Source organism: Molothrus ater, chromosome Z (assembly GCF_012460135.2).
Source record: "Molothrus ater isolate BHLD 08-10-18 breed brown headed cowbird chromosome Z, BPBGC_Mater_1.1, whole genome shotgun sequence".
Classification (NCBI taxonomy): domain Eukaryota; kingdom Metazoa; phylum Chordata; class Aves; order Passeriformes; family Icteridae; genus Molothrus; species Molothrus ater.
Genome location: NC_050511.2, coordinates 47,402,967 through 47,414,933, shown reverse-complemented (window position 1 = coordinate 47,414,933; position 11,967 = coordinate 47,402,967). Strand labels below are relative to the sequence as shown.

The following is an 11,967-nucleotide window of genomic DNA, read 5'->3' as shown; positions in this document are numbered from 1 at the left end:
CTGGGGAGAATATTCTGCTTTGATTGCGCTGTCAGACTGCCCCTGAGAAAAAGAAAAAGCCAAACATCTCTAGCATATATTTCTAAAATAGTTTTACTTAATAATTAACACTCTTGTCTTGCATAGATAGTTGCGGCCCACAGCCAATTTTATTTGAACGCCTTGACTCTGAATTTGCTTTTGTTTATGTATTCTGATTTCCTTTTAATCCTAATTCCAGTTTGGTTGCATAACAATAATGTCCTTTTGCCCTTAAAACCTTACACAGGTTCTCAAACTTGGCTTTGGTTTAAGGCAGTTTTGGTTTATGAATGATATGGAACTATTTGCTACCCTACAAGCACAACTCAGTTCACTCCTCCCTAAATGTCTGCTCCTACAAAACAAGGAAGAAGAGACACCAGAATTGCATAAGGAATCCAAACATACATGTGTTTGCTTTTCAAGCAAACATTTCCATTTCCAAGACACCTAGTAAACATTTTTCTTCTATCTTTTTTTTTATTTCACTTGTTTCCACTATGTTTATTACTCTGTTTGGAACTCCACTGTCAGTAAGTCAGTCCAAAATAGGGAGTAATGAGGTTGGAGAAACGTATGCTCATACTGTATAATTGCATAAGCTGCTTCCTGTACACTGGGGTTACGATTTGCATTTTCATCTATTAAATACCTTGTGTTCTAGATCATTCTCTCTGACTGTGAAACGTATTTGGACATCTCCACTGTGGCACTTTTCCAACTTTATACAAACACTGGAAAGCAATCTCGCTGAAAGCAGACGGTTTAGTATGACTTGGTTATTAATTTTTAAGGAAGAGGTTCTGTGATCTGCGACAAGAGAAGTATTTTAATTGACGGGAGGAGCTATCTACCACTCATGCACATATTAGAACCACTTAAAATGTCTTCATCTGCATTTCTGTACGTATGTGTATATATATATGTGTATATATATATGGAGATATATATATAAAAATTTCCCAGAAGCAGGATGTTCTTTTCTCAGCGTTCATAGCACACTCTGCTGGCTGTTGTCGAAAGTTAATGCCAAGCGAGGACGAGAAGCTAAAAAGAAATAAAATGTTTTAGGACACAGGAGAAACACAAGCCATGCAGGTAATTACCGCGGGCATTTGAACGGAGAGCACAAGGGACGTATTCTGGGAGCAGCAAGGGAGGGTTGGCAGGAAACTAGTTTAGTTTCACGGAAGAGAGCGAGCTTTTTTTTTTTTTTTTTTTTTTCGGGGGGGTGGGGGGGGTTGTATGGGGGGGAGGGAAGGAAGGCTTCTCCCTGTGCTGAGGTCATCCCGTTTCAGCATGGAGGCAGGGAGCACGCATCTGTGCCAGTGCCTCCATTTCCGTTCCTTCAAGGACAGGGCAGGCACTGCCTGACGGGCGGGCGAGGATCACTGGCTGCTCGGCATTAAGTGGCTTTATATGAAAGTGGCTTAGAGCCACATTTGCATGACAAAGCCATTTGCGCGTCCCTCGTCAGTAAGGGAGGCTGCAGCCTCCATTTGTCCTCCCTTGCACGGAACACGTGAAACCATTAAGGGCAGGACGGGGATTTTGTTAGGAAAGCGCTTATTGCCCGTGCCGAGCGAGGCTGGGACGCGGCGGGCCGCGAACAGGAGGAGCAGGGAGTGGGGAGAGTGCTCCTGCAGAGTTTTCAGGGCAGAAAACGTGGCCGGGGCCGTTTCCGGCCGAGAACCAGCCTCGCGCAGGGCTTTGGCGGGGCCGGGCCGGGCGGACAAAAGGGGCATTGCTGGGTGACGCTGCTGAGGAATTCCTGCCGGGCGGGGCGGGATTTATGGCTTTTTTTTTTTCCACGGGGCCGCTCGGGCCCGAGGCGGGGGACGGTGCAGAAAGCGCAGGGTCATCATCGGCTCCCCTCCCCCAGCCCTTCCCCTCCCCGGTTCCGCGGTGCCGGTCCCGGTCCCGGTCCCGGCACAGCCGCCCCCCCGGCCGACACCGACCCCCACCCCGGCCCGCGCGCGCCCCCCGCCCCCCACCCTCGCGCGCCACGCGGGCCGCGGGCCCCGCCCCGCCGCCTGGCCGCGCGCGCCCCCCCTTCCCCTCCCCCCTCGCGCGCCCTCCCGGCGCGCCCCGCGCGGCGGCGGCGGGGCGGAGCCCCCGCCCTGGCGGCTCGCGAGGAGGGGCGGGGCGATGGCTGCGCGCCTGCGCGGGCGGCCTCGCCCCTTCTGTGGCCACCCCCGCCCCCCGCCCTGCGCAGGCGCAGTGCGGCGGCGGCTCGGCGAGGGGAAGGGCGAGAGCGGCTGCCGGAGCGGGGGGGACCACGGGGCTCCGTCGCTCCCGCTGCCGCCATGGCGGGCGCGGCCCCGGCCCACGAGCAAGACCACGAGCAGAAGGTTTCGACCGCGGCGGGCGAGCGGCCGCACCTCTCAGCGGCGGCGCTGGCGAAGATCGAGCGGAACCGGCAGCGGGCGCTGGCACTGCGGCAGGCGCGGCTGGCGGCCCGGCCCTACCCTGCCGCAGGTCGGATGGCGGCGGCGGCGGAACGGGCGAGTCCCCGCGCCCTTTTTTCTCGTTTTTAGGGGGGAGGTTTCGAGAGGGGAAAGATGTGGGGAAAGGGTGGCTCCGCCGGCCGTGGGGCGGTGGGGGCGGCGGGGAAGGGGGGGGGGGGGGTGCGGTAAAGTGGCTGGAGCGGGGTGGGGGTTGGGGGGGGAGAATCCGCCGCGGCGCGCGAGGGGCCCCCCCTCCCCCCACATGTGTGGGGGAGGGGGGGGGCTCTTGCACGCGCGCGCTCTCCGCGCGGCCCCCCGCCTCGCGCGCGCGGCGCGGTCGGGGCGGCCGCGCGCGCCCCCTGCCGGCGGCGGCGCTTTAACGCAGCGCCCGCCTCGTTTGTGCTCCTGCAGGCGGCGGCGCGCGGGCGCGGGCCCTCCCCAAGGTCGTGGACACGGGAGGGGGATTCTTCCTGGAGGAGGAGGAGGAGAGCGAGCAGAAGGAAGAGCGCGGCGCCGGCGAGAAGATCGTGCACCCACCCGGTAATTCAGAAAAAAACGTGTAGGGAGCGGCGGGGGTTTGGCGGGGAGGCGGCGGGAGGAGGCGGCGCCGCGTGCGCGGGGCTGGCGGGGGAGGGCAGGAAGGCGCGGGGGCGACAGTGAGCCGGCTCCGGCCGCGCCAGCGGGGCGGGATGGATGGGCGCCTTTTTTTTTCCCGGGCTTTTTTTGCTCTCCTTTCTTACCCTCTTTTTCTTTCTTTTTTCCTTTTTTTTTCCTTTTTTTTTTTTTTTTTTCTTTTATTTTAATTGCTGATATCCCTTTACCTCCTTCACACGTTTTTCTGGACGTGCTCGATTAGTAGCGCGTCCGATTCTTTTCAGCATTAAATCGGCTATAGCAAATGCGCGGTAATTAAAAATGAAGAATTTTAAGCCGCGGAAGTGGGACACAGCCAGTGCCCTTGGGTATAGCACATTTTAATTTTTTTTTCTCCCCCATAAACGTTATTTCCATTATTTCTTTCGGGGAATTTAAATTTTAAGACCGACACAAGCGTAAATTTTCGCGGCTTCGTCGGTTGTGGGAATTTTGGGATTTATGTGGTTTGTGCCAAGACCGGAGCGCTGCTGCAGTGCCAGCTTTTATCGTTATAAAACGTGCTGGCGCCAAGTTACTGATCGTTCGGTGGAGGATTTCAGCACATTGCCTTGCGATATTCTCCCCCCCAAAAAAAGCAAATGGAGAAGTAAGGGTCCCAAAATAGATCGACTTTCTTCTCTGGGATTGTCTTTGTCTTGCTTTGTTCTGCTTGAATCAGCTGCGGGGCTGTTGGTGCAGTGTATCTCTTTGTTAGAAATCAGCACCAGATTTCATTAACGGTGTAAACAATTAGCAGCCCTGCTTCTTTGGATGGGCTAATTTTTAACAATAAATTTAAGTAGATCTGGGATGCCTTTACACTGGGCGTATTTTTTGCTGTGTAATTCATAACGTCATTGTCTTAATAAAATGTCTTCGTATTCGGGAGCACTGCCTTAAATGATGGAATGTGATGTAAGAGTATGAAATGACTGTGAAGTACTGAGCATCCGGCTGTCGCTAGTAGGACTGAATTTACATAAAATGTCGTCTTTGCTGGATCGGATCTGCTATAAATGCAAACGCAATTAAAATATATGGTGCTGTATGTTAACCATTAATCTTCTGCTCCAGGTGTTCCTAAAATTTCACAGCACTGCCTCGCTTTCAGATTTCAAAACTGTATAGAAATGTTAATTTTCTGATAGAATTCCGATGTTACTGTTCAAGGAATGTTCCTTATAGCTGTTGTTGCCCGATTCGGTGTTTTTTGGTGTCCTGTGGAACATAAAAGCAGATGGTGATGACGCTGGAGGTGATCCGCCCGTTGAGGATGCGGCCAGAAGCAGTGGCTGGCGCTGAGATGAGTCTGGGCTTGGAGCAGTGCTGAGAGGGCTTGGGGAGAGGATTGTAGTGGAGCTCCATCCCCATTCCACTCCTAGCAGCTCTCTGGCCATCCACCTCCGTTTCTGCCAGCTGGAACGGACAAGAACCTTGCCAACTGCCCCAGGCTTCCACTGAGCTCGTTTAGGGAGAGGCAGGTGTGGCTGAGCTAGGAAAAAAACTGGAGCAGAGCTGAGAGAACTATGATGCCAGCGCAGCTCCTGTAGTTTCCTGCTCTAGCCACCCTCTTCAAACTGAATCCCTTCTCTGCTTCCTCCTGTTTCTGCTCGCATGTCCTCTATAAATCAGGGCATATTTTAGGAGCGTCAGAACAGAGGAAGTGGCAGGAGAAGATTTGATGCACTTCGTGAGAAGTGTGGAGAATTTTTTTAACAATGGCTAAATACACATTTAAATGTTGAAGTTAAGTACTTAATGCTTAACTTGAGAAGACATTCCAACAGACATTGAATTGTGTGGTAATGGGTTTGGATGTGTACTGTATTGTTCTAAAAAACTTGGACAGAGTGAAACTAGTTTGTAATATGCTTATGTGAATTCTAGTAAAATTGCCTGTAATACCAATTCTAGATGCTTGTTTTTATCATTGTAGTCCCTTTAAAAATATTTCTTTCTATTAGCACCCGTGCTAGAATTTGACTATCTCATCTGTGGAGACTGTGGCAAAGAATTCATGGACTCCTACCTTATGCAGCACTTTGATTGGGCAACATGTGATAATTGCAGGTATTACAAATAATCAGGAGAGAAAAACACTATTTTACATAAGATTGCTAGCTATAATTCAGTGAGTTACAGACTGTCAGCAAGAGAGACATATTTCAGTAACTTTCAAAAAATGTAAATTAAATTTGATACCCTGTGCAAGTTCCATTATGGAATTGAATCACAAATTGTCTCATAAGCCTGCCTTAGGATAGGGGACATCAGTGGAATTTCATACAACATTATGGTAATGGGATGTCATGAGAGCAGTTGGTGTGTTTGTCAGTGTGAAAATTTATGTCTGGCTGCAGACTGGAGCCGTTTGAAAACCTGATGCAACACAAATACCCACTCTTTGAAGTGGAGCAGGGATTAGGAGAGTGTTTGTGGTCCCAGTGTTTTAGCTCAAGTGTAGTTGGTACTTTGGTCAGCATGGGCGTGCTGGAAGCACAGCAGCCAAAGGGCAGAGCCCCCACGGGAGGTTACTGGTTGGCCTGCGAGGTAAGCAGGAGTTTGACCTTGAGAGGAGAGCAAGCTCTTATCTTTTAACACAGAAAACGCTCCAAAAGCCATCAAGATAACCAGGGCAATGAAACCAACTGCAGCAGCCAGCTGCCCATGTGTGTAAGAATGAATTGAGTGAATGAAAAAAAAAGCCAGAGTTTGTTCTGGGAGCCTACCCATTTACTGCCGGGAGTGGTTAGGGATGTGCACGTGGTGTAGGCAATTCGCAGTCATATTGGAGGCAAAGTTCTGTTTCAGAAGTTACTTAGGTAGGAAAAGGATGTTAACGACAGGGCTTGGAGCTTGTGGAGTCTGGTCTGAGCTCTTGTAGCTGATGGCTGGAGTGTCCTTGGTGCATTAGCTGTAACTGTGAACTTTGAATTCTAGTACAGCCACATTTACAGCAGTACTTCCTTGATGACCGTTGTTAGCACTTAGTGTTTGGCAGATCTTTTGGCTCAAGCGATTCAAGTTGTACTTCAGTCAGGATTGCGTAAATGTAATTTTTTCCATTAACTCATAAATGCTGCTGTGGTTACAGAGTTTTTCATTATCTGGTAAAGGCTACTGTCTTTAAAACCTTTTTTATGCTTTCTCTGCCTACTGTCCTGCATTATAGAAAGTGCTCTGTGTTGCTAATCAGTTTCTGAGATCTAGAACCATATGGAGTGTGTATATTCTCAGGTGATCTGACCTGTCTCACATTACACATTCTTTCTTTCTTGACCATTTGAGGCTCATGCCTCTGTGCTGTTGGATTGCATCTGAGTTAGGTGAATACCTGAAATTACTAATTTTAAGTTTCATTGTAAGAAAATAGAAGAAAAGCCTTTCTATAAGAGCAGGCTTCTCAGTCTATGTCTGCTGAAATGGGAATTTTTAAATGCTTAATTTCAGTAAATCTAGTCTCGAGTTTAGCTAAGCAGTTGGAATCCAAAATTATTTGCATGCATATAAAACTGAGGGTATTAGGTCTACCTGTATTTCAGGAATGTTAGAAGGGATGGGGACTTAGATGTTAATAACCTGTGGTTTTAGGGTGTAGCTTTCTCATCATTATTTTACATCTTGCAGAGATGTTGAAGATAAACATAAGCTTATAACAAGGACAGAAGCAAAAGAAGAGTATCTGCTTAAAGACTGTGACTTAGACAAGAGGGAACCAGTGCTCAGATTCATTGTGAAGAAAAACCCTCATAATTCACGATGGGGTGAAATGAAACTTTATTTAAAACTACAGGTATAGAAACTTAGTGTGTTTCAGACCTTTTTTAACCTTCATACAGCTTTGGTTGTCACTTGGTACCTGAATGATTTTGTCAAAGCTAAGTGTGTTATGTATAGTTTGTTATAGTTAAACGGTTGCAGTCCAAGTTGTGGAAATGTCTGGTTTTGAGAGCATTTTAAAGATGTTCATTGAGCAGAACTTTAGTGGGTTGCACAATTACAAGTCACAAAGCACATGGCCCTTCAGTTTTACTCTGAAGCGCATGGGGCAGCTGCAGCTGTGTGTGGCCCTTTGTAGCTGTGTTCACAGCTTTGCCTGCAGAGGCAGCAGGAAAGGCAAGTGGATTTCCCAGGGCTCTTGGCATTTCTTGTTTGGTACTTTATAGCCATCATACTGCTTTAGTAAAATATGGACAAACCTAGAGCTGGGTTTAAGCTTTGCCAAGTTACATCCAGCTGATACTAAAGTCCAGTGTCGCCTCTTTGGTGGAAGGAGTGCAGTCTTTTGTGAGACGAGCAGAGACAGGTGGGAGGCAGAGGAAGATTGGTTGGTTTATATGTGTGTAGGGAAAAATTAAATTTGTAAGTTAGAATAGTTTACTTTTATCGTTTCAGGAAAAAAAAAAGGCATTTATGTCCATCCTGTAGGTAATCAAGCGTTCACTTGAAGTCTGGGGTAGTGAAGAAGCATTGCAAGAAGCAAAGGAGCTCCGCCGTGATAGCAGAGAGAAAATGAAACAGAAGAAGTTTGACAAGAAAGTTAAAGGTAAAGCATTAAAATTACATACTCCAGTACCTGAAGGGAAGTACAGTTCTGTTTAAACCTGTGTCTGCATCTGAATAAATTACTGAGAAATAATCAGTGTGGTAAAATGGAGGTTTTCAGGACTGGGGGTGAGCCTGAGCAGTCTAGTGTGACCTCATAGATGACTATTTTGGGCAGTGTTGGACTGCAGGGCTTCAGGTCCCTTCCAGCTTTAATTCCCCTGTTGCCCTGTGGACGTTATGTGACGGAAATCAATTACAATGGTCCATTACAGTGTTTTTCAAATGTTTGGGTATGACCCAGAATGTGCCATGGATTGCTTCTGATACTTTTGACTAGTGGAAGACATTAATTTTTGTGGCAGTGCGTTATAGATCTGTGATAGGCTTCAGGTGGAATGACTGTAATGAAAATGGGTTTTCCTGTTGTTCACAGTATTCTTAGCTGCTGTCTTTACTGCAAATTGATCTACGGCTTTTTTCTCCTCTAAATTATTATTTTTTTATATATATATATATATATATATATATATATATATATATATATATATATATATATATATACATATATAAAATATATATAATATATATAATTATATATTATTACTCCTCTAAATTATTATTTAGAGGAGTATTTGATGGGTGGAACCTTTTGTACCACGTATAGCATCCATGCTTTGCTTTGGGGTGGTGGTTACAAGGGTAGAAAGCCCAGGCTGGCTGTACCAGGGCTGTCTGAAGGAGGCAGAACTTGGGATTGCACAAACAACCCCTGTCTGGGCCATTGATGCTGTGCGCACTGAAGGACTGGCAGCAGACTGTAGCCGAGATGCCAGAGTTCAGTGCAAGCACAGGCCTTAACGTGACAAAGTTTGCAGCCTGAATGGCTTGGCTCAAAATGTGACCACATTTTGCTGTTCAGTATTCTTGCCACCCGCTTGCAACATCCGGATAATATCTTGGCCCTGCTGCCAGCTTGTGCGCTCTAGAGAACCCGCAGATTTCACTGCGGATGCTGCAGAGGCAACTCATATTATTGGGCATAAAGCTTAGAGAATGCCAAGTCATTTGGGAGGCTTACTGTGACCTGAATGAAAATGACTCTTTCTTGGTCATGTAAAATAAATGAGGTGTTCTATAAAAACTTTTCCTTTACGTTCCACCGACCCTTTTTGGATAACTTTGAATGGCTTTGTGTGAAAAAGCAGCAAGCAACTTGTCTTTAGTCCAGATGGAAAATCTTTGCCTATGAGATCCCATGACAGTGTAGTTCTTGGCCTTTAAAATATGCAAACAAGGTGAGGATTGCAAGGCAAGTCAGAGCTTGTTCTTGCAAGAGCAGATTCTTTCCCAGCCCTTGTGGAAGACAGGCAGCAAGCATATTGTCATCTGTAGGCCTCAGGAAGCTGGTTAGCTTGAGTTTTATTGAATGCTATTTAAGATTCATTAAAATCTTAAAATTTTCTTGTATTTTTTACCAGAACTCCGCCGTGCCGTGAGGAGTAGTTTGTGGAAGAAACAAGCCAGTATCCATGAACATGAATATGGACCAGAAGAAAACATTGATGAAGATACATATAAAAAGACATGCACTGTATGTGGCCATGAATTAACTTACGAGAAGATGTAGTGTTAACCTATTTTTTAATTTTACTTTGTTTTTAACAGTATTTTGTATTAAAGTCAAATAAATGCTAATTATGAACAACCTGTTGCCAAATTCTGTGAAGCATTATATTTTTCAGTTGCAAGAAGCTCTGTGAAGGCTTTGGCCTTTAAGCTAGATCTGAGGGTAGAATATAGCAACAGTTCAACAATTGGTATCTTCTTGGTCAAAAGATATAAGTTTGTATCTTTGTACTTGATGCACTGATGAAATTGAACTGAGCTTCCCGCGGTTTTTCTGCATCCATGAGGAGGAAGGCTCTTTATTTTCTAACCGTTGTCTGGTTTGCAGTTCCTGGTCATGGGCAGGCAGAGGGCTGATAGAGCAGCACTTCTTGTGGTGGGAGGCCATATAATGACATAGGTTCTCCTTTGACTTGGATACACAATTCCATAAAAGAGAATTCTCTTTGAAAAGGAAAGCTACCTGCTTTCTTGGGAGGTTCTGACATATATTTACTGTATTTTGCAGGATAGATCCTTAGATGCATTCTCTACATCTTTTTGTTCTTTTTTTTTTTCTTCCCAACTTTTGAAGCAGAGACCAAGGCAAGGGTCAAGACCTGTCCTTGGGGCAAGAGGGAAGTAGCATTCCATGGCAGAACTTCTAAATGCACATGAATGATGTTTTCTTTCAGTAGAGTGAATTTACTTGAAAGTTTAAATTTTAAATTCTCATTCATGCAGCTGTTGGGGAATGCATGTGGCAATTACTGAAGTGAAGGAACATGTTATGAAGTAAAGGATCATGTGTGGCTCTACATTTATTTACCATTGTAAATATGGCAGATTCCAGGGAAGTCTCTGGAGACTTCCTTTGTTAGCCTTGGCCACTGTGGCTGTGCAGAACTGAAATTTTCAATAGCACATATTTGCCAGTACAGAAATGTGGTGGGATGACTCCCATGGCTGGAGTGCTGCAATGATGGTCATGAGCTCTTCAGAAGGGACAGAGGGCAAGCAGAGGCAGTGAAGTAGCTTTGTATATGAGGAAGAGTTTTGACTGTACAGAGCTCGAGGGCAGTGATGATAAGGTTGGGTGCCTGTGGGTATGGGTCGGGGGAAGGCCAATGAAGCAGACACCCCAGGGGGAGTCTGTTACAGACCACCCAGACAGGATAAAGGGGCAAGTGAAATGCTCTGTAAGGAGCTGACTGGTGTTTCACAATCACTAGCCCTTCCTTGTTCTTGTGGGAGACTTTAATTTGTGGGATGTCTGCTGAAAACATCAGCAGGGGAGAGGCAGCAGTCTAGGAGGTTCCTGAGTGTGTGGAAGACAAAGGACAGCTGGCAAGTGAGCTGTCCTAGTTCTGGCCAGGACAGTAATTTTTTGCCGCAGCCAGGAGGGGCGTAACTCAGACCTGGAGGTTATCCTGTACCACCTCACACCTACACAGGGGTGGGTGGGCACAAAGGGGTCCTTTCCAGCCAGGGTAACATCAGTTTTTGTGGGGTGGGCATTTGCAGGTTAATTGATCATCTTTCCTGCACACAACATTAATATCAGTATTGGTACTGTCCATTTCTTACCTCATTGCTGTTTTCAGTAAATTGTTCTTATTTCAATCCTTGATCTTTACTTTTTGTGCCTCTAATTCTCATCTGTTACCTACTGGGAGGAGTTGAGCAAGCTGTGCATGGTTTTGAGTGTTTCAGTAGAAATGCTAAATGGGGGAACACCATTCCTGAACCACAACATGACCATATCAGGGGCAGTGGCCTCATAGATCTGCTGTTTATGAACAGAGAAGGGCTGGTGGGAGATGTTGTTGGAGGCCGTCTTGGGCACAGTGAAATGATAGTTTCCAACCCTTGGTAAGTAAGGAACAGGGTCAACAAAACCTCTGCCTTGGGTTTCTGGAGGGTGGGCCTTGGCATATTCAGAACACTGGTTCAGAGATTCCCTTGGAATACAGTCCTTAATAACAAAGGGGTCCCATGAAGGCTGGCCGTGCTTTAGAGAGGAAATCTTGAAAGGCGGAGAAGCAGACTGTCCCTATGTGCCGGAGGAAGACCAGCCTGGTCTTCCTGTTCCTCCTGGCTGAACAGGATGCTTATGTAACTCAAGGAAAAGAGGTTACGACCCTTGAAAGAAGGGGCAGACAACTCGAGAAGGGTACAAGGATGATGGTAGGTCAAGGATCTCCTTTGGTAGGAGAGAAAATTAGATAAAAGCTCAGCTGAAACTCAATCTGGCCACCACTGTGAAATAGAAAGTGTTTTTATAAATACTATAACATCAAAAGGAGGGTCTAGGAGAATCTTTATTAGTTATTGGATGCATCGGGGGACATTGTCATTAAGGGCAAGGAAAAGGTTGAGGTACTTGGGTTCTTTGCCTCAGTCTTTAACAGAAAGATCAGTTATCCTTAAAGCAACCAGACCCTGAGCCAGTACACAGGGACAGGAGCAGCACTGACCTCCTGTAATCCAGGAGGAAGTAGTCAGTGACCTGTTTGTGAGCCATTAGACCTAAGTCCATGGGACCAGATGGGATTCACCCATGGGCACTGAGGGAGCTGGCAGGAGAGGTCACTGAGCTGCTCTGCATTTGTCATCAGTCTTGGACAGCCAGGGAGGTTTGGGTTGACCAGTGTGATGCCCATCTACAAGAAGGGATGGAAGGAGGATCCAGGGAGCTACAGGCCTGTCA

At 46.8% G+C, this 11,967-nt stretch overlaps 1 protein-coding gene across 2 annotated transcripts; it reads left to right on the top strand.

The window, feature by feature from the left end:
- Positions 1 to 1,098: 1,098 nt before the first annotated feature.
- On the top strand, positions 1,099 to 9,357 carry XPA (XPA, DNA damage recognition and repair factor). Of its 2 annotated transcripts, XM_054517820.1 has the most exons (7): positions 1,099 to 1,119; positions 2,237 to 2,525; positions 2,880 to 3,008; positions 5,069 to 5,174; positions 6,732 to 6,897; positions 7,533 to 7,650; positions 9,131 to 9,357. In XM_054517820.1, exons 1-7 carry the CDS (start codon positions 1,114 to 1,116, stop codon positions 9,277 to 9,279), a joined length of 963 nt encoding a protein of 320 aa, XP_054373795.1. In that variant the 5' UTR covers positions 1,099 to 1,113; the 3' UTR covers positions 9,280 to 9,357. The 2 variants fall into 2 exon arrangements, with proteins under 2 accessions (XP_054373795.1, XP_036259338.1); XM_036403445.2 differs by lacking the exon at positions 1,099 to 1,119 and having other exon boundaries at positions 2,248 to 2,499.
- The last annotated feature ends 2,610 nt before the right edge of the window (positions 9,358 to 11,967 follow it).